This window comes from Podarcis vaucheri, assembly GCF_965113315.1.
Source record: "Podarcis vaucheri genome assembly, chromosome: 4".
In the NCBI taxonomy this organism is placed as follows: domain Eukaryota; kingdom Metazoa; phylum Chordata; class Lepidosauria; order Squamata; family Lacertidae; genus Podarcis; species Podarcis vaucheri.
The window spans coordinates 11,056,724-11,081,452 of NC_138762.1; the positions used below are offsets into that span (position 1 = coordinate 11,056,724).

At 45.4% G+C, this 24,729-nt stretch overlaps 1 protein-coding gene across 4 annotated transcripts in view; it reads left to right on the forward strand.

Annotated features, from left to right (window-relative positions):
- MYO7A (myosin VIIA) overlaps positions 1–24,729 on the forward strand; it is a 175,240-nt gene that overhangs the window by 75,076 nt on the left and 75,435 nt on the right. For all 4 annotated transcript variants that reach the window (XM_082218967.1, XM_082218968.1, XM_082218969.1 and 1 more), the window contains 8 exons: positions 1,353–1,466; positions 4,382–4,535; positions 7,405–7,481; positions 9,316–9,435; positions 11,143–11,285; positions 15,779–15,989; positions 17,233–17,368; positions 18,487–18,593. In XM_082218967.1, the coding sequence (XP_082075093.1) occupies positions 1,353–1,466; positions 4,382–4,535; positions 7,405–7,481; positions 9,316–9,435; positions 11,143–11,285; positions 15,779–15,989; positions 17,233–17,368; positions 18,487–18,593 (1,062 nt within the window). The remainder of the gene's footprint in view (positions 1–1,352; positions 1,467–4,381; positions 4,536–7,404; positions 7,482–9,315; positions 9,436–11,142; positions 11,286–15,778; positions 15,990–17,232; positions 17,369–18,486; positions 18,594–24,729) is intronic.

The following is a 24,729-nucleotide window of genomic DNA, read 5'->3' on the forward strand; positions in this document are numbered from 1 at the left end:
AGCGCTGTTTAATGTTTGGATGAGATATAAAGACTTGTTGGAAAATAAAACCCCTAGATGGTTGTCACCTTTAGAGGCTAAGGCATATAAGAAAATCAATATGGAGGTCGGATGGCCAAAGTATTGTGAGATTTTGGAACAGGATGGAGACAAATTGAAATTAAAGAGTCATGAAAAATTGAAACCTAAGGTACAAGATTGGCTCCATTATTATCAAATAATGGAGGTCTACAAAAAAGACAGGAAAATTGGCTTCCAGGTGGAAAAATCAAAACTAGAGACTGAATTGTTAGAACCCAATACTAAGAATTTATCAAGAATGTATAACTTGCTGTTGAAATGGAATACACAAGATGAAACAGTTAAGTCAGCTATGATCAAGTGGGCACAGGATATTGGTCATAATATTATGTTTGCTGACTGGGAAAGGTTGTGGACCACCGGGATTAAATTTACGGCATGCAATGCCTTAAGAGAAAATATTATGAAAATGATTTATAGGTGGTACATGACCCCAGTCAAGCTTGCAAAAATCTATCACACGCCTGACAATAAATGTTGGAAATGTAAAGAAACTGAAGGTACTTTCTACCACCTTTGGTGGACATGCCCGAGGATTAAGGCTTTCTGGGAAATGATCTATAATGAAATGAAAAAGGTATTTAAATATACCTTCTTGAAGAAACCAGAGGCCTTTCTCCTGGGCATTGTCGGCCAATTGGTACCAAAGAAAGATAGAACTTTTTTTATGTATGCAACAACAGCAGCAAGAATACTCATCGCTAAGTATTGGAAGACACAAGATCTACCCACCTTGGAAGAATGGCAGATGAAAGTGATGGACTATATGATACTGGCCGAGATGACTGGCAGAATCCGTGACCAGGGGAAAGAGACTGCAGAAGAAGATTGGAAGAAATTTAAAATCTACCTTAAGGACTATTATAAACTTGATGAATGCTAAAATGTCAAGGGTTTTTTTTAGAAAGAAAGGGTTACAGTGATATAAGATTAGGATTATGAGAAGATCAATGATAGAGGTCTGAAAGAACTATATATAAGCTGCTAAAAAACTTTGGACATGTGGATGCAGAAAGGGGAGGTATGGGGGAGTCCTAGAAAAGGGGTTTATGAAAATTATTATGAAATAATATATGTGTTTGTTTGTACTTTTATGTGTTTGTTTGTTATAAAACTTTGTAAAACCAATAAAAAATATTTAAAAAAAAACAGAGTGGCTTGGGCAGCCCAGCCAGATGGGCAAGCTAGAAATGAATTATTATTATTATTATTATTATTATTATTATTATTATTATTATTAAGCTTTGCTTCTCCCTCTGTTTCTCTTTCAGGCCCAGGATGAGAGAAATTACCACGTCTTTTACTGCATGCTGAAAGGAATGACGCCAGAACAGAAGAAGCTGCTTGGACTTAGGAAAGCAGGAGACTACAACTACCTCTCGATGGTGAGGGCAAAGCCATTTGTAAAAAATTAAGGGGGATGAGTTTTCACTGGTATCTGAGGCCCAGTTTAGACTGAGGTGGCAAGCCTCTGTCCGTAGACTGTGCCATTTGCGTGTCGAGGTCTCCAGGGCCACCCCAATAACTCACACATCACACCAATATTTTTGTTTAAGGTTTTTGGCATAATTTTGGCCACAACTTTATTAAAATACAAACATGTGAGTGGTTGCTTAGGCATTGGTTGCAACTAGCTGCCCCCACCGTGGGGGACAGTCTGACATTCTGCACGCCTGCGAAAGTCAGAAAAGGAGAATACACTTGGGGGTAACGACGGAGCAGGGAACCTGCCCTCAGCCTTCATGGAACTTTGAAGTGTCAGGCATAACCCTAATGGCTTTAGCCCAAACGTAGCAGAGTTTTCCTGCACAGCGAAGAAGCTAGTTGAGGTGGAAATGACTAGTCAGCTAGACTCAGAATAACTATTTACAGGATTTATTAAAAGGGGAAAAAACCAGCAGAGTTTCTGCATACAAAACAATGCAAATAAAACCTTTCTTTCTCTCTCTGTCTTAACCATACACAGCACTCCTACTCCTTCAACACACCTAACACACCAAACTGTGCTAGCATTCCTAGATAACAGAGTTGAGTGCTGGTCGTTAACCAATCAGTGTAAATAGTTTCTAGGTCAAGCAGACCTTGGCTTTCTGCCAAGAGTAAATTGACACTGCCTTGAGTTAATTGTGTGAAGCCAGAATCTGCAAGTTTTCATGAGAATCAATCAACAGAAACTGAACAAGCCTTCCCCAAATGCAACCAGGGACTCTTGCATGGCCCTAGCCCCGTGACAGGGTTCGGACAAAAGCAGTGGTGAGCCCCTGATTCCTTTAACGGAATCCCTTGCAGCAGCAGCATTGGAGGGGCAGGCACAGCCAATCCATGCCCCTCAACCAACCAAACCATAAACCAATGCCTAACCGCAACCTTACAAGTTGTGACGATTTGCTACGCAGTAGGCAAAAACCAAATGTCCCCAGCCAATCAGCCAGATGGACAAAATTCCTATCAGGCCCCTGCCCCAAGAGCAGATGACCCCATGACAGGCATAGCAAGGTCAAAGCGAACAACCCTAATTCTAGGGGTGGGGTGGGGGGACGGGCAATCTGATGCACGGGCGAAAAGAGGAAGCCCTAGCCCCGTGCAATGAGTTTTAGCATTTCTGGCTGTCAATCAACAAATGGCAACATTAACTTCTTCCCAACGACAAGGGAAGCCCAATCGCATCAGTGGCCAATGGTCAATTAGCCCGCCCCACAACTTTGGAGTGTCCTGGCGGCCCCCACCGCAACACGTGCTCTCCATGAAGGAGAACACGCTTTCACACTGCGGTCAGGAGCTCACACAATGGAAAAGAAAATACCTGCACTTAGAAACCTAGCATGTCAGGGAGGGGGGGCTAGGCTAGACTGCTTCTTCCGGGCATGCCGTTCTAGATCTCTACATGCAGGGAACCTCCTATGGTTACTCTGTGCATGCTCAGAAGCGCACCCAGCATTGTGGCATTTGCCAAAGATTTTCTCCCCCCAAAAAAACATTTCCAAAATAAGTCCTCTATATGTTTCTGCTGTTTTAAGACTCTCCTTGGTTTTTTAGTGGTTCTTTGGCTCCACTTTGGTGTTATAACCCCTCCAGACAGCACTAGCATGCTTACAACGAGGAAGCCTTGCAGAACAACCAGTAAGAAAACAAACAAACCTATGGTCACGTAAAGCATAATAAACACCCAAGACATAACTGGCTGTGTTCTTAGATAAATAAAGTATACTATTCATAGTATCAAATTATAAATTTCAATGGAAGTATTCTATTTACGAACAGACAGATGGAATAGACACCATTACACGGATGGACTTTATGCATGAACTGTCTAAAGAATGATCTGATCTTCTGCTTGGTTTGTTTGTTGAACTTTATGAGTTACTTCCGTTGAAATTTATAATTTGATACTATGAATAGTATAACTTATTTATGTAAGAACACAGCTGGTTACGTCTCGTGTGTTTATTGAACAATCAGTAAGGCCTAAGAAATCCACCGATTTCTTGCGCGCTATTATTGCAGCAAGAACTTGTTGGAGAAATTCCAGCTGCATTAAACCCCTAGTAGCCCTTAGTCATGAGTTGCTGTTTATTTTTTTGGTTCCCGCTTGCTGTTTTTAGTTGTCATGCTTTGCTTTTTCATATTGTCGCCTCTTTGAAGGGCCTTGAAATATACTCAGAGTCAAGAGTGGATTTCATGCTCTTTATTCAGCTCATAGTGGTGAGGAGGAATGGAAGTTCCCCCGAAATATCTGCTTTATATACATTATTTACACAATGGGCCCCACGTGATTGGCTAATTCCGGGATTCTCCTGTAGGCCAATCAGGTTGCGGATTACCTTCCACCTGGAGCTGGATTGGGTGGCTCCTGCGGACCACTCAGACTGCTGCATTCTGAATCCTATTGTTCTAGGACCAATCAGATTGCTGCATTCTGAATCCTATTGTTCTAGGACCAATCAGACTGCTGCATTCTGAATCCTATTGTTCTAGGACCAATCAGACTGCTGCATTTTGGATCCTATTGTTCTAGGACCAATCAGACTGCTGCATTCTGAATCCAATTGTTCTGGGACCAATCAGACTGCTGCATTTTTGATCCTTTTGTTCTAGGACCAATCAGACTGCTGCATTTTGGATCCTATTCAACTCAGTACATAACAGGCCTTCAAGATGTGATGCCTTATTTTTGTCCTTGCAAAATAATAATAATGAGCCAATTAAGCCCTGAGTTACAGATGTCCAAAATTGTGCGCCACCAGGAACAAGTACTTCTGCTCCTTGTTGATGGCTGATTGAACCATCTCATCCTCATTAGGGTAACTGCATTACCTGCGACGGCCGAGACGACAGCAAAGAGTACTCAAACATCCGAGCAGCAATGAAAGTCCTCATGTTCACCGACACAGAGAACTGGGAGATCTCCAAGCTCCTGGCCGCCATCTTGCATATGGGGAACTTGCGGTATGAAGGTAGTATCCCCAGCAAAGAGTTGGATAACGGCGGCAAATTGGATTTCCCTGGAGAGAGAGTTAAATTTAATATTGTTGCAGCTGGCCGGTTGCCAAACCTTTTGAGAGGCTAGCTGTGTGCCAGTGGGTACCTAGTGGGTATTCTCTCACATGCTCGGCAATCATCATTTCACACACACCAGCCGCCACAATGCATCACACAAATATTGCCATGTGGTCTCCAAAGCAGTGAGAAGCTCCAAGGCTGGTGCTACTTGGATTTAAGGTTCCTTTAGAGCAGGGTGGATAAAAATCAATGGTTTTTCTTTCTATCTATCTAGCTAGCTAGTTAGCTATAAAATCAGATTTTTTTATTTAAATTGGATGTTTTTTTATTTTAAAATATTTTATTTTTTTATTAAATTTTAATTTATTAAATTTAATTAAATTTAAATTAAATAATTAAAAAAATAAAAAATAGTCGGGGAAGTCGGGGAAGTAAGTTACAAGAAAATAAGGGATGGAAATTATACCTGGATTTTTTTGTGTTTTTCTTTTTTTCTTTTGTTGTTTGTTTGTATTAATGTTTTGCTTTGTTATTATATAATTTGTGAAACTTCAATAAAAATCTTTAAAAAAAAAACATTTTAAAATATTTTAAAAATATTTTTGGAGAATGCTTTTGGAGAAAAAATCTCCCTAAAGATACTTTTCTATTTAAGTTACATTATAGTCCAAAGGCTATTCATCAGGAAATAAGGATTTAAGTTTTTCAGGTGTGCTAAAACTCAGTCCAAGTCTCTTTTTTTAAAAAAAATTGTTTAATCACATCAGCTAACAAATATGGATACATATGCTATAATGTTAATGTTTTAGTTAAATACATTGTTTAAATTGTTATTAAGGAAATTACTATTTTTCTCCTTCCAATAAAGTACAGCAGAAAAATTGTCCAAATATAAAAATGATTTCATAATTACCTGTCTTTGTATTTCTAGTAGTATAACCAAATCAGTAATTTTTGGTATAATTGTAAAAAACTACTCTGAAAATCTATTATTCCAAAAATGAAACCTTCATCTGGTTGTAAATATTAAGAATGAGTCTTTCTGTAAAAAAAGGATTTAAATCAAGTCTTACTGACTAGTGATTTAAATCAAGTCTTACTGACTAGTGGTTTAAATGGTGATTTAAACTGTGATTTAAACCGATTTGATTTAAATCAAATCCACCTTGCTTTAGAGTAAAGATCATTGAGGTTTTGTGCCATTTTGCAATATCCAGTTCATTTGTGAATATACACGGAGAGCATAGGTAGGGAAAATGGCATTCATGCCCTAGCACATGGGTAGGCAAACTAAGGCCCGGGGGCCGGATGCGGCCAAATCGCCTTCTCAATCCGGCCCATGAACGGTCTGGGAACCAGCGCTTTTTTACCTGAGTAGAATGTGTCCTTTTATTTAAAATGCATCTCTGGGTTATTTGTGGGGCCTGCCTGGTGTTTTAACATGAGTAGAATGTGTGCTTTTATTTAAAATGCATCTCTGGGTTATTTGTGGGGCCTAGGAATTCATTCTTTCCCCCACAAAAAATATAGTCTGCCCTCCCCCAACAAGGTCTGAGGGACAGTGGACCACCCCCCTGCTGAAAAAGTTTGCTGACCCCTGCATTAGAATCATATAAGCTGAGCAATCATATAAGTTGAGCTTGCAGATTTCCTCCTTAGTTCCCTCTTAAAAACAATCAAGACGCAATAGTCTTGTTTAAAAGCAATGATAAAGCTTACTCACATTCAGTTCACAGTATTCAGCAGGCTTTATCTTGTAGTTACAGGTACATTTGTAGAGAAAAGAAGTCTGAGCCAGGCCTCAGACCTTCTACCTTGCGGCTTCCATCCTCTGTAAGGATGAGACGTGTACTGCTGGCTAAGAGCCGGCAGAGAGCAAAAGAGCAAAAAGAGGAAGATGGCTGTGTGACTGGCCCTTTTATAGGGTCTGCTAGGGTCCCGCCCATCTACCTGGTCACAGACAGAGTGAGGATGCTCCAGAGCAGGTATGGCAGGAAGTCTGGAGCAACATTCCCTTGTGTGTCCACTCTAGGAAACAGAAAATGTTGAATTTGACTGCTGCAGTGAACAATACATCCCACATAGACAAAAAACACAGCTACGAAGGGCTGTATCCCATGTCTTCTCCCCCACTAGTGTGAAAGCCCTTTCACCAATGAATAGCAGGGTTTAAGGACTGGTAAACAAAGGAATCCAACAGTTGTGCCAGCAGATTCTTGTTGTGAAACAGCTGATCCTTGCCGTGCAACTTGATGCACAGCAATCTTTGGCAAGGCGCTTGCCTTTTCCCTTTCGCAACGTTCTGCCAGTAATAATAATAATAATAATAATAATAATAATAATAATAATAATAATTTATTTATACCCCGCCCATCTGGCTGGGCTTCCCCAGCCACTCTGGGCGGCTTCCAAAAAAATATTAAAATACTATAATACATCAAACATTAAAAGCTTCCCTAAACAGGGCTGCCTTCAGATGTCTTCTAAAAGTCTGGTAGTCGTTCTTCTCTTTGACACCTGGTGGGAGGACGTTCCACAGGGAAGGCACCACCACCGAGAAGGCCCTCTGCCTGGTTCCCTGTAACTTGGCTTCTCTCAGCAATGAAGGAACCGCCAGAAGGCCCTCGGAGCTGGACCTCAGTGTCCGGGTAAAAGGATGGGGGTGGAGACGCTCCTTCAGGTCTACTGGGCCAAGGCCAGTGAAACGATTGTGCTGCTAGTTGACTTTAAATGAGCGCTGCGTTAGACGCAACCCATAAGAAGGGGGCGCACCTGTATCAACCGTTTTTGCAACCATCTTATCTTGGTTTAACCCCCACGCAGCTCGGACCTACGACAACTTGGATGCCTGCGAGGTGGTACACTCTGCATCACTGATCACCGCGGCTTCGTTACTAGAGGTGAGCTGAACATCTCTGAAATATACTCAGAGTCGAGAGTGGATTTCATGCTCTTTATTCAGCTCATAGTGGTGAGGAGGAATGAAAGTCCCCTCAAATTATCTGCTTTATATACATTATTTACACAATGGGCTGCATGTGATTGGCTATTTCCGGAAGTCTCCTGTAGGCCAATCAGGTTGTGGATTCACTTCCATCTGGAGCTGGATTGGGTGGCTCCTGCAGACCAATCAGACCGCTGCATTCTGAATCCAATTGTTCTGGGACCAATCAGACTGCTGTATTTTGGATCCTATTGTTCTAGGACCAATCAGACTGCTGCATTTTGGATCCTATTCAACTCAGTACATAACAATCTCCCTGTTGGGTTATGCAGGCAGGCAACTGCCAACTGCTGGTAAAAAAAACCCTGGATGCATGCGCCATTTTATGGTCCTGTCTCTTTTCCTTCTCTTTTGAACATGGCAGCCATGTTGTGTTAAGCCCCGCCCACACAGCAACCAGTTTAGATTGTGCAATGGCCCGAAGAGGTCTGGAGAGATAAAATCGGATCTGGAAATATGGAAATATCATGAGAGGCAGGACTGAGATATGGATACGCTTCAAGGTTCAGACTGTGGGAAGCCGTAAAATCAAAATTACAATTCGGAAGACAATTTGATCTTGTTTTTGTTTTTATTGGATTATGATCTGATATGTTAATTGGATGGTTTTTTTTTGGAAAATTGATAAACGCTCTAACAAAACACACACAAAAAGATTGTGCAATGGCCCCACAATAGCCATGTTGTGTTATGCGACACCACCGCTTTTAGGCATTTTGTGTCATGACACGCCTCCTTTCTGATTGGTGCCCTCGACACATTTTGCAAAATTCCAGACAGGTACCACTGGCCCCAGAAAACCCCAGATGTAGATGCTGTACTTCTGCAGATCTTATGATTCCCCCAGAGCGTGCTGACGAGTCCATCATGTTTCTCAGTAGTTCCCTTTTAGCTACAGAGCAGGCTGTCCTCGCCACCTCAGTTTGTCGTGTCAGTGCTTGAAAAAGAAAAGGTTCTGACCTCCTTTTTACTCCTTTGCCTAGTCCTCAGACCTTAGTTGCCACAAAAGAGTCTTTGAAAAAGAGTATTCTTGCAGAGTATTGCTGCTTTTATTCTTCAAAAAGTCTTCTTCTCCAACCATAACCGACAGCTTTTACACACACCCAACGCAACCAGCTTTCTACAATCCAACCAACCCACACCAAACACTAACACTGATGAAATATACTCAGAGTCGCAAAGTGATTTCATGCTCTTTATTCAGCTCATAGTGGTGAGGGGGAATGAATGGATGTCCCCTCAAAGTATCTGCTATATATACATTATTTACACAATGGGCTGCACATGATTAGTTAATTCTGGAATTCTACTGTAAGCCAATCAGGTTGTGGATTCACTTATATCTGGAGCATGATTGGGTGGTTCCTGCCAACCAATCATACTGCTGCATTGTTCTTGGACCAATCAGACTGCTGCATTCTGAATCCTATTGTTCTAGGACCAATCAGACTGCTGCAATTTGGATCCTATTGTTCTAGGACCAATCAGACTGCTGCAGTTTGGATCCTATTCAACTCAGTACATAACAACTGACCACTCTATATATACAGGTACAATTTGGTGAAAGGTTGCATGAGTCATTGTAGGCCGCTGACTCAGTTCTTTTAGCATTAACGAAACAGCGGCCAATTTTTAGCCATGACATGTTGTTGAAGTTGGGGGCGAGGCGATAGATGCTCAGATCAGAGCTGCAGAGGGCAGTGAATGGCTTTTATTTCCAATGCCTGCAGGTCGACCCTCAGGACCTAATGAACTGTCTCACCAGCCGGACTATCATCACAAGGGGGGAGACCGTCTCCACCCCTCTCAGCATGGAGCAGGCGCTGGATGTCAGGGATGCTTTCGTAAAGGTAAAGTCACTCCCATCTCTCTCTTATTTATTTTCTAAAATTTGCACACCGCTTGATTTGGGAGGGCGGGGGACACATCAAAGTGGTTTACAAAACACTCAGGTTTGTGGGTTTCCCAGGAGCAGGTTGAAATTATGCAGGGACATTAAAGAATTCAAGGATAACAAACCTAAATGAATTCTATCATCAGCTTCTGTATACATGGAATCCAAGGGACGCGGGTGGCGTTGTGGTCTAAACCACTGAGCCTCTTGGGCTTGCTGATTAGAAGGTCAGCGGTTCGAACCCCTGCGACGGGGTGAGCTCCTGTTGCTCGGTCCCTGCTCCTGCCAACCTAGCAGCTCAAAAGCACACCAGTGCACGTAGATAAATAGGTACCACTGCGGTGGGAAGGTAAACAGCATTTCTGTGCGCTCTGGTTTCCGTCACGGTGTTCTGTTACACCAGAAGTGGTATAGTCATGCTGGCCACATGACCTGGAAAGCTGTCTGTGGACAAACGCCGGCTCCCTCGGCCTGAAAAGCGAGATGAGCGCTGCAACCCCATAGTCGCCTTTGACTGGACATAACCGTCCAGGGGTCCTTTACCTTTTGCCTTTTACATGAAATCTAATGGACGTGAGGCCATAAACTTGTCAACAAAATTCATTGCATAAAAATGGGAGCTGACAAGAAGAAACAATATCAAAGTCATTAAAACTGAACGCCAGGTGTAAAAATTCTGCTATGCAGTAGCAGAAGTAGATAGAGCCATAAAATGGAAATATTTACACCATTTATTTATTTCGACAATTTGTGCACCGCTTTGTCCCAGTTGCCTCTAACGTATCTCAAAATAATATTTCCTCAGCATGTGAAGTACCATCTGTCCCAGATTTACGTATAAGCTAAACAAGCTAAAGCTTAGGGCCCCACTCTCTTGGGGGCCCCTCAAAAAATTAAAGGATGTAGATTTCCAAAATATAAGATTAAAAAAACAACAACCTATATACAGTTAGAGCTTAATAATTATTTCACTATTAATATACTTCTTCTTAATTGCATTTAAGCTCAACAATTACTTTGATAAAATACATATTTTGTTATGTGCAAATGGCTTTAGATACCTATTAGGTCCATAAATTACCATCTAGCATATATTCAACACACAAAAAAGCAACCATTTGTTGTTGACAAAGGACAGCTGGACATATAAAGGGCCCCATTACCTTCAGTAGCTTAGGGCCTCATCAAACCTAAATCCGGCCCTGAGTACCATGCAATAATCTGAATGGAAAGAAAACCTTTACACAGCACATAAAGTATTCTTACAGTTCTTCAGTCATTCTTTAGATAGCTGAAATCCCAGTATAAGATGCTCTTAATGTTCTTCAATCAGATATTCTGGATAACTGAAATGCCAAATGTGTTCTGGCTTAATTAGCTCTCAGCGGCCTGTTTTGTTATGCAGCATCAGCCAAATTGTATGCATGAGCTCAGCCAAACTAGATCCAAACATCACCCTTGCTTGAGTCAAGGCCAAAGGCCTTTGGCACAGGTTTGCAAATTGAAAAATAAAAAAATGCACATTGTAAAATTCTAGAATCCAATTGTTACGAGTAGTTCCTGTCCCTGGGCCAGCAAGAGGCATGCTGAAGAGCCAAAACTTTCGAGGCAAGCTATAAAATGAACGGCATTTACTTCCCTTCCCTTTCTCCAACCTTTCCAGGGAATCTACGGGAGGCTTTTCGTATGGATTGTGGAGAAGATCAATGCTGCCATTTACAGACCTCCTTCCCACGAACACAAAAGTGTGAGGAGATCCATTGGACTCCTTGATATCTTTGGGTTTGAGAACTTCACTGTGAACAGGTACAGGAGCTAGAAATGTTCAGGAAAAACCTGCTATCCTAAAGCTGCTCAGGAGCAGTGGAGCAGTATAGATTTGGAACAGCGGTTTGCAGAGGGGCATAGTTCTGAAGGCAAAAGTTGGGAAGAACTGGGAGGTAAACAGCAAAGTGAAGAAGAACTGGAAGAGAAAGAGAGCTAACAGACTCTCTTTCTCACTGGAAAGTGTCTAACCTATCAGTCCAAGGAGACCTAGAGCAGATAAGTTGGCTACACAAAAAGCACAGTGGTTGCGAGATCAGGCTGCAAAGCGCGGAAGTGACTGGGGGGAAGTAGGTGGAAACCTTAATTGGAAGCACCTTCATTCCAAGAATGGCTGCTTTGTTCTTTTGCTGTGATCATTAAAATTCTTTATATGGTAAGCGACTCTCTTCACTTTGTCCTGCTTATCTATGGCCAAAAGGGATGAGGAAGTCTGGTCCCCGAAGCCTGACACTCTCCTTTGTTTGGATTTGAAGAGATGGGGGAGGGGTGTCCAATCCTGGCACCTAATTAAAGTAATCATGTTTAAAGAGGGATGTTCAATGTAGGACTCATACTCTGCCTAATGGTAAGGCCGGCCCTATAGCGGAGTGCATAAGGAGTGTCAACACTGAAAAGGCCCTACTTCTGGTAGACCTGGTAAGGGCACCCAGAAGAGGACTTCACATGTTTGCATTAAGTACATGGGTATATCTGCGAGAAGGTGGTCCTACAAATCATCATGTTGGGCAGTAATTCTTAGCATATATATATATATACATACACATACACATGCGGGTGGCGCTGTGGGTTAAACCACAGAGCCTAGGACTTGCCAATCAGAAGGTTGGCGGTTTGAATCCCCGCAACAGGGCGAGCTCCTGTTGCTCAGTCCCAGCTCCTGCCAATCTAGCAGTTCAAAAGCACGTCAAAGTGCAAGTAGATAAATAGGTACCACTCTGGCGGGAATGTAAACGGTGTTTCCGTGTGTTGCTCTGGTTCGCCAGAAGTGGCTTAGTCTTGCTGGCCACATGACCCGGAAGCTGTACACCAGCTCCCTCGGCCAATAAAGCGAGATGAGCGCCGCAACCCCAGAGTCGGCCACGACTGGACCTGATGGTCAGGGGTCCCTTTACCTATATATACAGTGGTACCTCGGGTTACAGACGCTTCAGGTTACAGACTCCGCTAACCCAGAAATAGTGCTTCAGGTTAAGAACTTTGCTTCAGGATGAGAACAGAAATCGTGCTCTGGTGGCGCGGCAGCAGGAGGAGGCCCCATTAGCTAAAGTGGTGCTTCAGGTTAAGAACAGTTTCAGGTTAAGAAGGGACCTCCAGAACGAATTAAGTACTTAACCCGAGGTACCACTCTCTCTCTCTCTCTCTCTCTCTGTGTGTGTATGTATATGTATGTGTGTGTGTATATATATATGTATATATATATATGTATATATATGTATATGTATATGTGTGCGCATTATATATATATATATATATATATATATATATATATATATATATATATTTGCTTTCGTAGATTTTCACGGGTACAGGAATGCAGGTTTTGGTGTCTTCGGGTGTCTTCCCGTGTAAGAGTCGGGGTGTCTGTGCGACGTTTCGACGAGGTCTCACTCGTCATCTTCAGGCTGGTGCTTTCGGCTTCTTGTTACTGGAACAGAGCAGAATCTGGTGTTTGAGTTCCTATAAATACTGTTGAGGGGTGTGGTGTATAGCCTCCAACGTTCTGGGCAGAGAGGAAGTTCCTAGATTAGTGTGCCTTTTCTTCTTTTGTTCCTTAATTACTTGAGGGATATCTTGAGTAATTTCATGAGTGATATTCTGAATACCACTGGGTGGGTCATTAAGTGTAGATTAGTTGCTAAAGCTTTCGTGTCTTGACCTCTTGAGCTTGTGAAGAGTTTTTCTGAGAAGATGGCTGTGCTGCATTTAGTTGTGCTCTGGCTTGGCTTCGTGTATAGGGGCGAGCTGTGGTTTTGTGCCTTGTGCCAGCCAGATCTGTGTAGGGATTGCAGGGGGGTGCAGCATCCGGAGGTGCCACTATAGTTTGGCTACTGGATGGAGTCTGTAATATGTCTGTGGAGAGGGTCTGGGTTTGGGTCTGGTGTGGTTGATTGGTGACGGCGTTCTGTGTGCCTCTGGTTCTGGTGTCGGTTTTTGTGGGGAGGGCTAATTTCCAGATGTCTGGCAGGCGGGACGTGTCGTCACGCTTGTTCATGTTGTGAGGGTGTTTCTCTATCTCGATGGCTTCCATGATTATTCTCTTGTGGTGATGTTCCATGTTAAAGAGCAATTTGGAATCTGCAAAATTAATTTCGTGTCCTGTTTCTTTCATGTGTTGGAAAAGAGAGGAAGTTTTTTCTTCTTTTTTGACGGCATTCTTGTGTTCTGCGATACGTGCATTTATTCGTCTGTTTGTTTGTCCAATGTACGTGGCTGGGCAGACACCCCCCAAAAACCAAGACACAGAAGAAAACAATGGCATGGCCCTCCTTCCTTATATCAAGGGCACTACAGACAAAATTAGCAAAATCCTCCATAAACACAATATCAAAACAGCCTTCTGCACCAACCAAAAAATAGCCAATATCCTCAGAAACCCAAAAGACAAAATCCAGCTGGAAAACCAAGGGGTCTATGAAATACCCTGCAAAGTCTGCCCAGCCACGTACATTGGACAAACAAACAGACGAATAAATGCACGTATCGCAGAACACAAGAATGCCGTCAAAAAAGAAGAAAAAACTTCCTCTCTTTTCCAACACATGAAAGAAACAGGACACGAAATTAATTTTGCAGATTCCAAATTGCTCTTTAACATGGAACATCACCACAAGAGAATAATCATGGAAGCCATCGAGATAGAGAAACACCCTCACAACATGAACAAGCGTGACGACACGTCCCGCCTGCCAGACATCTGGAAATTAGCCCTCCCCACAAAAACCGACACCAGAACCAGAGGCACACAGAACGCCGTCACCAATCAACCACACCAGACCCAAACCCAGACCCTCTCCACAGACATATTACAGACTCCATCCAGTAGCCAAACTATAGTGGCACCTCCGGATGCTGCACCCCCCTGCAATCCCTACACAGATCTGGCTGGCACAAGGCACAAAACCACAGCTCGCCCCTATACACGAAGCCAAGCCAGAGCACAACTAAATGCAGCACAGCCATCTTCTCAGAAAAACTCTTCACAAGCTCAAGAGGTCAAGACACGAAAGCTTTAGCAACTAATCTACACTTAATGACCCACCCAGTGGTATTCAGAATATCACTCATGAAATTACTCAAGATATCCCTCAAGTAATTAAGGAACAAAAGAAGAAAAGGCACACTAATCTAGGAACTTCCTCTCTGCCCAGAACGTTGGAGGCTATACACCACACCCCTCAACAGTATTTATAGGAACTCAAACACCAGATTCTGCTCTGTTCCAGTAACAAGAAGCCGAAAGCACCAGCCTGAAGATGACGAGTGAGACCTCGTCGAAACGTCGCACAGACACCCCGACTCTTACACGGGAAGACACCCGAAGACACCAAAACCTGCATATATATATATATATATATATATATTGTCAGGGGTTCAGGAGCAGAGACGCAGGAAGGGGAGGAAACAGAGAGCGAGGGGGAGGAATACGAAGGAAGGATGAGTGATGATGACGACCCAAGATCCCCGAGTCTCTCCAGTGAGTCAGAGGATTCACAGAAAGGAGCGCCAGTGGTCAGAGCAAGGGGGGGACCCAGGGGGACACCCCAGGAAGAAGGGACCAGAGGGGACTCAGAGAGCAGCAGTTGGAAATCGGGGCCAGCGTCCCCGGCTGAGCGCAGCGGGGAGGAAGGGGGCCAGGTATCGGGTGCCGGAGGCTCTCAGCAGGAGGGAGGGCACGAGTCAGGAGTGGCCACACCTCCATCGGGGAGCAAAGAAACGGTTAAGCGGAAGGTGGAAGGTTGGGCGCGCGCGCCAAGTTCAAATACACAGGAAGGCGGCACAGTAAGCAGTCCGGAAAGGGAGCCAGGTCCTAAAGCCCGCCGCAAGGAGACGGAAGGGTCCGGGGGGTCTGCTTCAGAGGAATCCCGGAAGGAAGAGGCCATGGGGGGCAGAGGGACCCAGAGAAGGAAGGAAAGACGTAAGAGGTGGAGCAAGGCGAGGGTATTAAGTTGGTGTACAGGAGGCGGGGATTCAGACGGAGCATCGCCGGTCTAGCACATAAGACGTAGAGCTGCACGCTGCAGCTTGAAAATGAAACTGTAACTCAATAAAGACTTTTATTAAATATACGCTGGCTAGCGGGATCCTCTGTGAGCTAGGATCTGGAAGCAGCTCTGACATATATATATATATATATATATTCTTGCATCTGTTACCAAATTATTCCTGGTTTTTTTAAAAAAAATTAATAAATTCTGTTTCTCTATTTCCCTCACTGTTGATGCTTGATATCCCCTCCCCGCCCCGCCCCCCAGTTTTGAGCAGCTCTGTATCAACTTTGCAAACGAGAACCTCCAGCAATTCTTCGTCCGCCACGTCTTCAAGCTGGAGCAGGAGGAATACAACCTGGAGAACATTAACTGGCAGCACATCGAGTTCACTGACAACCAGGATGCCCTCGACATGATCGCCATCAAACCAATGAACATCATCTCGCTCATTGACGAGGAGAGCAAATTCCCCAAGGTCAGGATTTAGAACTTGTGTCCTGGATCGAGGGAAGACCTCCTTCTTCCCGACAGACCCTCTCACTAGTGCTGAAATCAGCAGTTGCTGCACTCAGAAGCCTGGAAGAAGGATCTGATTGCAATAACTCCCTCTGCTGATTTCACCACTCAAGAGGATCTGTAAGGAAGGAGGTCTTCCAGATATTTGAGGCCAGAATCATCTGGGACCTTAACACCAAAGCGAGCACATTGAATTGGGCCTGGAAGCAAAATGGCAACTAGTGCAGCTGTTTTATGAGATCTAAACGGAACCCTTCCCACAGTCGCCAATGTCTCCTCCTCTCCAGGGAAGCAGGGGGCGCTGTGGTCTAAACCACTGAGCCTCTTGGGCTTGCCGATCGGAAGGTTGCCGGTTCGAATCCCCACGACGGGGTGAGCTCCCGTTGCTCTGTCCCAGCTCCTGCCAACCTAGCAGTTCGAAAGCACACCAGTGCAAGTATATAAATAGGTACCGCTCCGGCAGGAAGGTAAATGGCGTTTAGTCTTGCTGGCCACATGACCCGGAAAGCTGTCTGTGGACAAATGATGGCTCCCTCAGCCTGAAAGCAAGATGAGTGCTGCAACCCTAGAGTCACCTTGGACTGGACTTAACCTTCCAGGAGTCCTTTACCTTTACCTCCTCTCCAGGGTTCCCTCCTCCCACAAGCAATTAGGGACTGGGGCTGTTTGACTGCCTTTGCTCCTTTCACTTCATACCTCTCCTGGTCCTAGAAGACCAGAGGGAAGGGTAGTTTGTTGTAACAAGAGGGAGAGACACCTGTGACTCTTCACCAACCAGATCCATCTCTGCTTCTTGGCCTCCCTCCACTTCTGCCTCTGCTTCTGGACTGCTCTCTGCCACGGGCTCTACCTGCTCACTAAGCCCTGTTGTCCATTCAACTTCCAACACCTCCTCCTCCCAGTCTTCTCTTTCTAAACACTCATCATTGTCCCGCCACCAACTCCCCATAGCTCTGAGCCTTCTTACCTTGGGGGTTCCCCAGCTGATTCTTCCCACCCTTCCTCTGCGTCCAACCAGTCCATGCCATGAGCTCGCACAAAAAATTGCCTATGCAGACACTTATCGTTTCCCCCTTGAAAGAAAGTCATCCAGGTAGTATACGATGCAAGGAGGGAGAAAAAGGTTGGCAGATCAAGCTGATCATTTTTGGACCACTGCAGCAAACCTTTTAAAGTTGGGTATTGTGTTCTAATTGATATAGGGAACAGACACGACCATGCTACATAAGCTGAACTCCCAGCATAAGCTCAACACCAACTACATCCCTCCCAAAAACAACTACGACACCCAGTTTGGCATCAACCACTTCGCTGGAGTCGTGTACTATGAGACGAAAGGTACGTCAAAGTCATAGAATCGTAGAGTCTTAGAGTTGGAAGGGGCCCAAGAGTCATCTAGTCCAACCCCCCTGCAATACAGGAATCTCAGCTAAAGCATCCATGACAGATGGCTATCCAACCTATGCTTAAAAACCTCCAAGGAAGGAGAGTCCACAACCTCCTGAGGGAGTCTGTTCCACTGCCAAACAGCTCTTACTGCCAGAATGTTTTTCTGCATGTCTAGTCAGAATCTCCTTTCCTGCAACTTGAAGCCATGGGTTCGAGTCCTACCTTCCAGAGCAGGAGTCTGCAGGTGTGAGGCTGGTGATTATTATTATTATTACAGTGGTACCTCAGGTTACAGATGCTTCAGGTTACAGATGCTTCAAGTTACAGATGCTTCAGGTTACAGACGCTTCAGGTTACAGACTCCACTAACCCAGAAATCGTACCTCGGGTTAAAAACTTTGCTCCAGCATGAGAACAGAAATCGCACAGCAGCAGCAGGAGGTCCCATTAGCTAAAGTGGTACCTCAGGTTAAGAACAGTTTCAGGTTAAGAACGGACCTCCAGAACGAATTAAGTTCTTAACCTGAGGTACCACTGTATCTGAATGACCTGTTTGTAATACTGAGTCCGCATCAGGAAGCAGTTGAAAACTTGGCCTCTGCCCATCACGAGATGAAAATGGACTTCAGACTTCCTGCAGCTTCCTGCAGCCAATCCGAAGCCATGCCAACGTCGCAGAAGTCAGTCCCTGCGCAGCGAGGACTCCGCGCCACGCTGGTTTAGTGCAGGGACTGACCGAGTGGGGGGAAGGGTCCACAGGGTCCACGGGCTGGATTTACGAGCCCGGTGGGCCGCATCCGGCCCCCGGGCTGTATTTTGCCGACCCCTGTTCTGTGGCATGATTACGCTAATCATGGCGCTTAACTAGTCAGCCACAACCATTGCCAGGACATAGGAGCTGGTTTGGCACTCTTGCTCCTCATACTTTCTACCCTGCACAGAGACATGATCCCAAGAACTGCAAGGGACTCAGAGCATCATGCTGACTGACCCACCCACCCCCTCCAAAAAACCCTTACAGCAGTGTAAATAATTCTGGGCTCATGCTGTTGTCTTCTCCACTACAGGATTTCTGGAGAAAAACAGGGACACACTTCATGGAGACATCATCCAGCTGGTCCACTCCTCGAGGAACAAGTTCATCAAACAGATCTTCCAGGCTGATGTAGCCATGGTAATAAATTTCTATTGCGGAGGGGTAGGGTGGGTTGTTGGGTGCGGAATATGAACATGGGCAGAATACCTGTGAATGCCAAGTTGCTGGGAACTACAATTGGACAGGAGTGCTGCTGCATTTGGGGGGTCTTGCTTTTGCGCTTCCCATTGGGTCATCCGGCTGAGAACAGAATGCTGGATTGGGCGGTCCTTTGGGCTACATGTATATTTGTACATTTGTAGCCTTATTAGACTTTACCGACTGGTGGGGCCTGTGTTGCTCCCGGGCAGGAGGGAGGAAGTCAAATGACACTGAGGTTGATTCTGAGAAAGAGTTTATTCTGCTCTCCGGATAGCAGAATCCACTTGCGCGGTCAGTTCACAGCAAGTCCAAAGAAATGAGCAATTTCATGCAGTATATACGGTATATCCTCCAGGCACCCTCTCCCCCCTTCCCCAGGAATTCAAACACGTCAGCTTATACACGTAAGTTGACATCCATGACCATAAACAGTTATTCCTGTTCCGGCACTCTTGACCATAAAAGGGTTTTCCTCTTCCTGTACTCTTGACCATAAAAGGTTGTTCCTGTTCCTATACTCTTATCTTGGGGCAGGAGGTCACCAACTCCTGGCGCCATTCCCGGGCCTCTTGTCAGACTTGACAAGGTCTGTGCGTCTTTGTGGTCTTTGTGATCAGGATGTAAGATAAGACCCAGACGTGTCATCCCTGCTCTACTGGAACTGGCAAGGCCACTCATTGCCGTTACAGACTGATAAGGGAGAGAGCTTTGAGCACTTGTTTATACAGCTGGGTTTTGGCTCAAGAGCTCAATTTAGAGCATTTTAGAAATGCTCCCTTGGAGGAGGAAAAATGGGGATTTTGGGTCAGTTTCAAACTGACTGCACAGAAACCATTCCTTCCCCCTTCACATTCTTGATATCCAATTCTTTGCACAAACTAAAGGGCCCACTTAAAAGTAACTGTGAGCAATTTGACATCCATTTAAAAGCATACCAGCCTCTTGGAGTATGAAAGGAAAAATAAAGGATTAACTGAGACAGAGAGCATATCCTTCTTTTTGGAAATATTCTCTAATTCAGGATTTCCCAAACTTCAGTTTCCAGCTGTTTTTGGACTCCCATCATCCCTAGTTAGCAGGACCAGTGGTCAGGGATGGTCAGGGAAACTGCAACCCAAAAAACAAAAACAGACCCAAGTTTGGGAAATCCTGCTCCAGTTAATAAAGCTGCTACAAGAAGCCCTTTTATCATTACAGATCCTGTTTTCTTTCATGTTTTGAGGAATACACTGAATTTTTTCATAATGGCTGGGGAAGATGATCATATCGGCAAAACCTATTTGGAGTTTCGCAGCCTTCTGACTAGTTGCAGGACCTTAGCCAGACCTAGCAGAGTACACACAGAAACCACAGAAGCAATTGGCGACTTGGCTGCAGACAGGATAGACGAAGCAGGAACCAGGAACTTGTAGTTAGGTGTTTATTATATACAGTGGACTATTTACAGGAACAGAACACGGATCTTATGCTAGCTCTCTCTGACACGACTCACAACTCCTACACTGACACAGAACTCTGAACTCACAAACACTGAACCACGCATTTCAGTTAGTAGGCCATTAATTATCACTCCTTTGAGAGAGCTTGACCAATCAGGGAGCAGTCTCCATGCCTCTGTTATCTCCAGGCAGACTTACTCCTTCAGATTGCTTTCTGGCTGTCTGCCAAACCTTAATTGACTCTGTGTGAGTAGCTGGACGTACACAGTTTCCCAACAGATCATTCTCCAGCATTTATTGCTAAAGCTCGCAGAATCCTCTCAGCCAGCCCTTTCCCATGTCTTTGTACCGCCACATGCAACTGATGTTCAAGATAACACCAGTTTTCCTTTGGCCGGCGCTGCTAGTTCTGAAACAGGAGCTGCAATATTTATTTTATTCCTTGCATTTATTTCCCAGCTTTTCCTCCCTTGCATTGTTCTCCCTGCTCCTCATTTAATCCCCAAAACAAGGTCGCCCATCCCTGCCTCTCTCAGCCTAACCTCCCTCACAGGATTGTTTTGGGGATTAAATGAGGAGCAGGGAGAACAAGTCGCCCAGTGAGCTTCTTGGCTGAGCTGGCATTTGAACCCTGGCAGGTGGCACTGTGGGATAAACCACAGAGCCTAGGACTTGCTGATCAGAAGGTTGGCAGTTTGAATCCCCACGACAGGGTGAGCTCCCGTTGCTCGGTCTCTGCTCCTGCCAACCTAACAGTTCGAAAGCACGTCAAAGTGCAAGTAGATAAATAGGTATCGCTCCGGCGGGAAGGTAAACGGCGTTTCCATGCGCTGCTCTGGTTCGCCAGAAGCGGCTTAGTCCTGCTGGCCACATGACCCAGAAGCTGTACGCTGGCTCCCTCCGCCAATAAAGCGAGATGAGTGCCGCAATCCCAGAGTCGGTCACGACTGGACCTAATGGTCAGGGGTCCCTTTATCTTTACCTTTTACTCCCGGCCCTCCATCTGACACTCTAACCACTACACCACAACTGACCTCAATCAATCAATCAATCAATCAATGTTAGATTAGTCACTTCAAAAAACATTTTGATCGCCTGATAACATGTCTTTGATTAATCAAGCTGCAAATTTTAATTGCCTCCTTTGAGCACCATCTATAAACAAACATTCTTCTTCCTGCAATTCTATACCTTTTTTCTCGCATGCAAATTTATACCTATTAATCAGCTAAATCTCCCAACCAGCTAAGATTTCTTTAGCCAGGTGACAGCCATATTTGAAACCACGAAAGGCACACTCTTGTGATGTTCATTTTATGTTCCTGGTTTAGTGATGTGTGCATGGTTGGGAATGTGCAGTGCGTTTGGGTTTTTTTTTAAAGGCAGATTCTACCTTTTGCTCTGGGATGCCTGCCCTCTGACAGCTCCCCCTGTTGGTCCTGCCTGGCATATGGGTGGCCACGGGACCTGAAGGGGTTTAAGTCTCTGTGTGCATGTGGATGGCCAGAATCAGGCATGCTGGCATGGAATGAGCGCATCCGCCGTCTCCCAAACCATCGTGCAGCCATGCTAAAAGATTCCTAGGCAAAGGCCACACTTGCAATCAGAGACCAGCAGAACTGTTGCTTTAGGATGGTTTCACTTGATCCTTTTCCTAAGCTGGGATGGCCTCTGTAGAGGGAGGAGATGCAGTCTGGTTAGGCAACCCATGTGTCTGTTCATTCCCCCTGGATCAAGGGGACGCGCGTGGCGCTGTGGTCTAAACCACTGAGCCTCTTGGGCTTGCCGATCAGAAGATCAGCGGTTCGAATCTGTGTGATGGGGCGAGCTCCCGTTGCTCTGTCCCAGCTCCTGCCAACCTAGCAGTTCGAAAGCACACCAGTGCGAGTAGATAAATAGGTATCACTGCAGCGGGAAGGTTGACGACGTTTTCGTGTGCTCTGGTTTCCATCACGGTGTTCCGTTGCACCAGAAGCAGTTTAGTGCTGCTGGCCACATGACCAGGAAAGCTGTCTGTGGACAAACGCCGGCTCCCTCGGCCTGAAAGTGAGATGAGCGCCACAATCCCATAGTCACCTTTGACTGGACTTAACCATCCAGGGGTCCAGTTTTTAGCCATTCGTTTCTAGAGGTTGCTGCTCAAGACACCAGCTGATGAAACACTGCAATTAAATAACTACAAGCAGCAACCACTTTTTGGGCAAAACGAGGTCCAAGCTACAAAGATGCTGCTGCAGTTCTGTATCTTTTCTCTCATGCTCCATCTGCAGCTCTCAGTTCCATCAGGTGGGGCAAGATGAAGGGGGGGAAATAGCGCCCGAAGTAAACCCACAGATCAGACTCTCTATGCTAGTCTACCACTACAAATCTATGGGAGAAGCACTTGCGGTCCTTCCTCCGCTTTCCCCCAATATGGTTAGCCCTTGGAACACCTGCCCGCACCTCCACTCCTCTCTCTAAACTGCTTTCTCTATGGTTGCCCTCGCTCTCCTCTCAAGGCTCCTCAGCAATTCATAGGGCACACCAGGCTGCCCATCTCATCCGGGTCCTTCAGTGGCACAGCCGCAGTACGGCCTAGCGGGAGCGGCAGTGGGCAGAGGGGAGGCCCCAGGCAGAGACGCTCAGTTCGGCGGCCGCGAGGAGGATGGCGGCGGAAGGGCCCGAGGCTCCTGCCAGTCCTGGCGGGGAGGGGCTCCCGGGGGCCAAGGCTGGTGAGAGGAGGCAGGGCAGCCAAGCAACACAGTTGGAGCCTCCCTCCTCCCTGGCCAGCAGGGAGGGAGGGAGAGGAGCTGCTTCCTTTGAAACTCGGGAAATTTAAGGGACATCATCAATAAGGGACAGCAGCGGGACACGGCGCTGGGATAAGGGACTTTCCCGCCAAATAAGGGACGGTTGACAGCTATGATGGGTGGCCCTGCTCAGTTGATGACACTGTCCACATTTGTTTTTGTAAAAAATCAGCTGCTGAGCAGGAGCCTTAAGCGTCACTTAAGATGTGACTCGTAAAACACCTCTTAAGCACAGTGAGGTCAGGAGGCGCAGCTTAAGCGCATGGCTGAGGAAAGGCGCATGGAAGAAGCTGCTTTGAATTGGAAAGGTGAGACTCACCGCAGCCTTTTTGCATGGTGGGGATGATGCCGAAGAGTAATGCATATAAGGAGATAGAGCGCTAGCTCAGCGTTAAGAGGTCAGGGGTCGGCTCTTTGCCAGCGCATCAAATCCCTCGGCTGAACAGCTTAAAGGCAAAGGTCATGTTCGGGTGCCATAGAGAGAACAGCTTCAGCAGGAATAAAAGAGACAGCGTCTCTGGATTTTGAGCCAGCAGAGCATTAAAAAGTCAGATTGAAAGGAAGCAATGAGAATTAGGGATGCGATGCATGCCTACTTTTGTTTCCCAAAGTCAAAATCACCTATTCGTAGCAACTCTAGTAGTTATTTGCTTTACAGTGTTTGTAGCATTTTATGTGCATTGTCGTTCTGTGATCCTTGCAAGCGCCTTGTCAGTATTATCCCCTTACTGAGGATGGAGGCCCAGCCTTCTCCAATATTCTCCTGTTTCAAGGGAGCAGGCTGGACTCGGGTCCTCCTGGGTCATCTCCAGTTTTGCTGGAGATGTTTTGCAAAACCATTTTCAGTGGTTTTGCCGAATCCAAAAACCGTTGATTTCCCCTTTGTGTTCGATCTTTCACGCAACATAACAGTGTGAAAACTCATGGAATATAGATCGCGATTAGCGCTCATTTCGGTGTTATTTGATTCTGGAAGATCTCCATGTGAAGCCCCTTTAACCTAGCAAATCGCAGGAGTAAAGCAACATAATTTGGGGCAGAATACCAGCAAGCAGGGCTCTTTTTTTTTCAGTTGGTGTTCACTGGAACTCGGCACCTCTCAGGTGGGTGCAATTACCATTCTAAGAGAACACGGGAGAAGTTCATGGTGAACTCTGGCACCTCTTTTTCCAGAGAAATAGCGCTGGTAAGGAGCATTTGAAAACAGAAGCGCTAGCACTATTATCAGGAAAACGAATTCAATATTCCTTCCTTGGTCCCTGGCAGGGACAGGGCCTTCTTGGTAGCAGCACCCAGGAATTGGAAGCCTCCCCGCTTTCCAGACCCCTCTGTCCACCCACTTTAGGGGCATTCCAGTGTCTGGTGAAAGCCATCCACTTCCATCAAGCCAATGGCTTTTATTTTCTCCTCATCTGCCGTTTAACTGGTGTTTTCTTTCTTTGCCGGCCTGTGTGTGTGTGTGCGTGTTTGTTCATTGCTCAGATTTTGTTATTTCAATATGCATGCTTTGCAGTCTGTGTTCATTTGGGCACTTTCTGGTTTTTTTTAAATGCTCCGCTTTTGACTCCTTTGGGCAGAAAAGCACCAATAAATGTCAGGAAAGGGGGGGAACCCTAAGATTTGTGGTTCCCTAACAACCTCAGTTAAAAGACACAAACTTTGGTAAGAGGAGAAGGATCTCTTGTGGTGTTCCCAAAGCAAAGGAAGGATTGGACTCTGATAAAATACCAGCAAGACTCTAGGCGGGGTGCATATAATAATAATTCCTGTCCACCCTCCGGCCCAGGTCGTTTTATTCACAAAAGAACTTTTTACACAGTGTACGTAAGAACCAATCAGATTTCC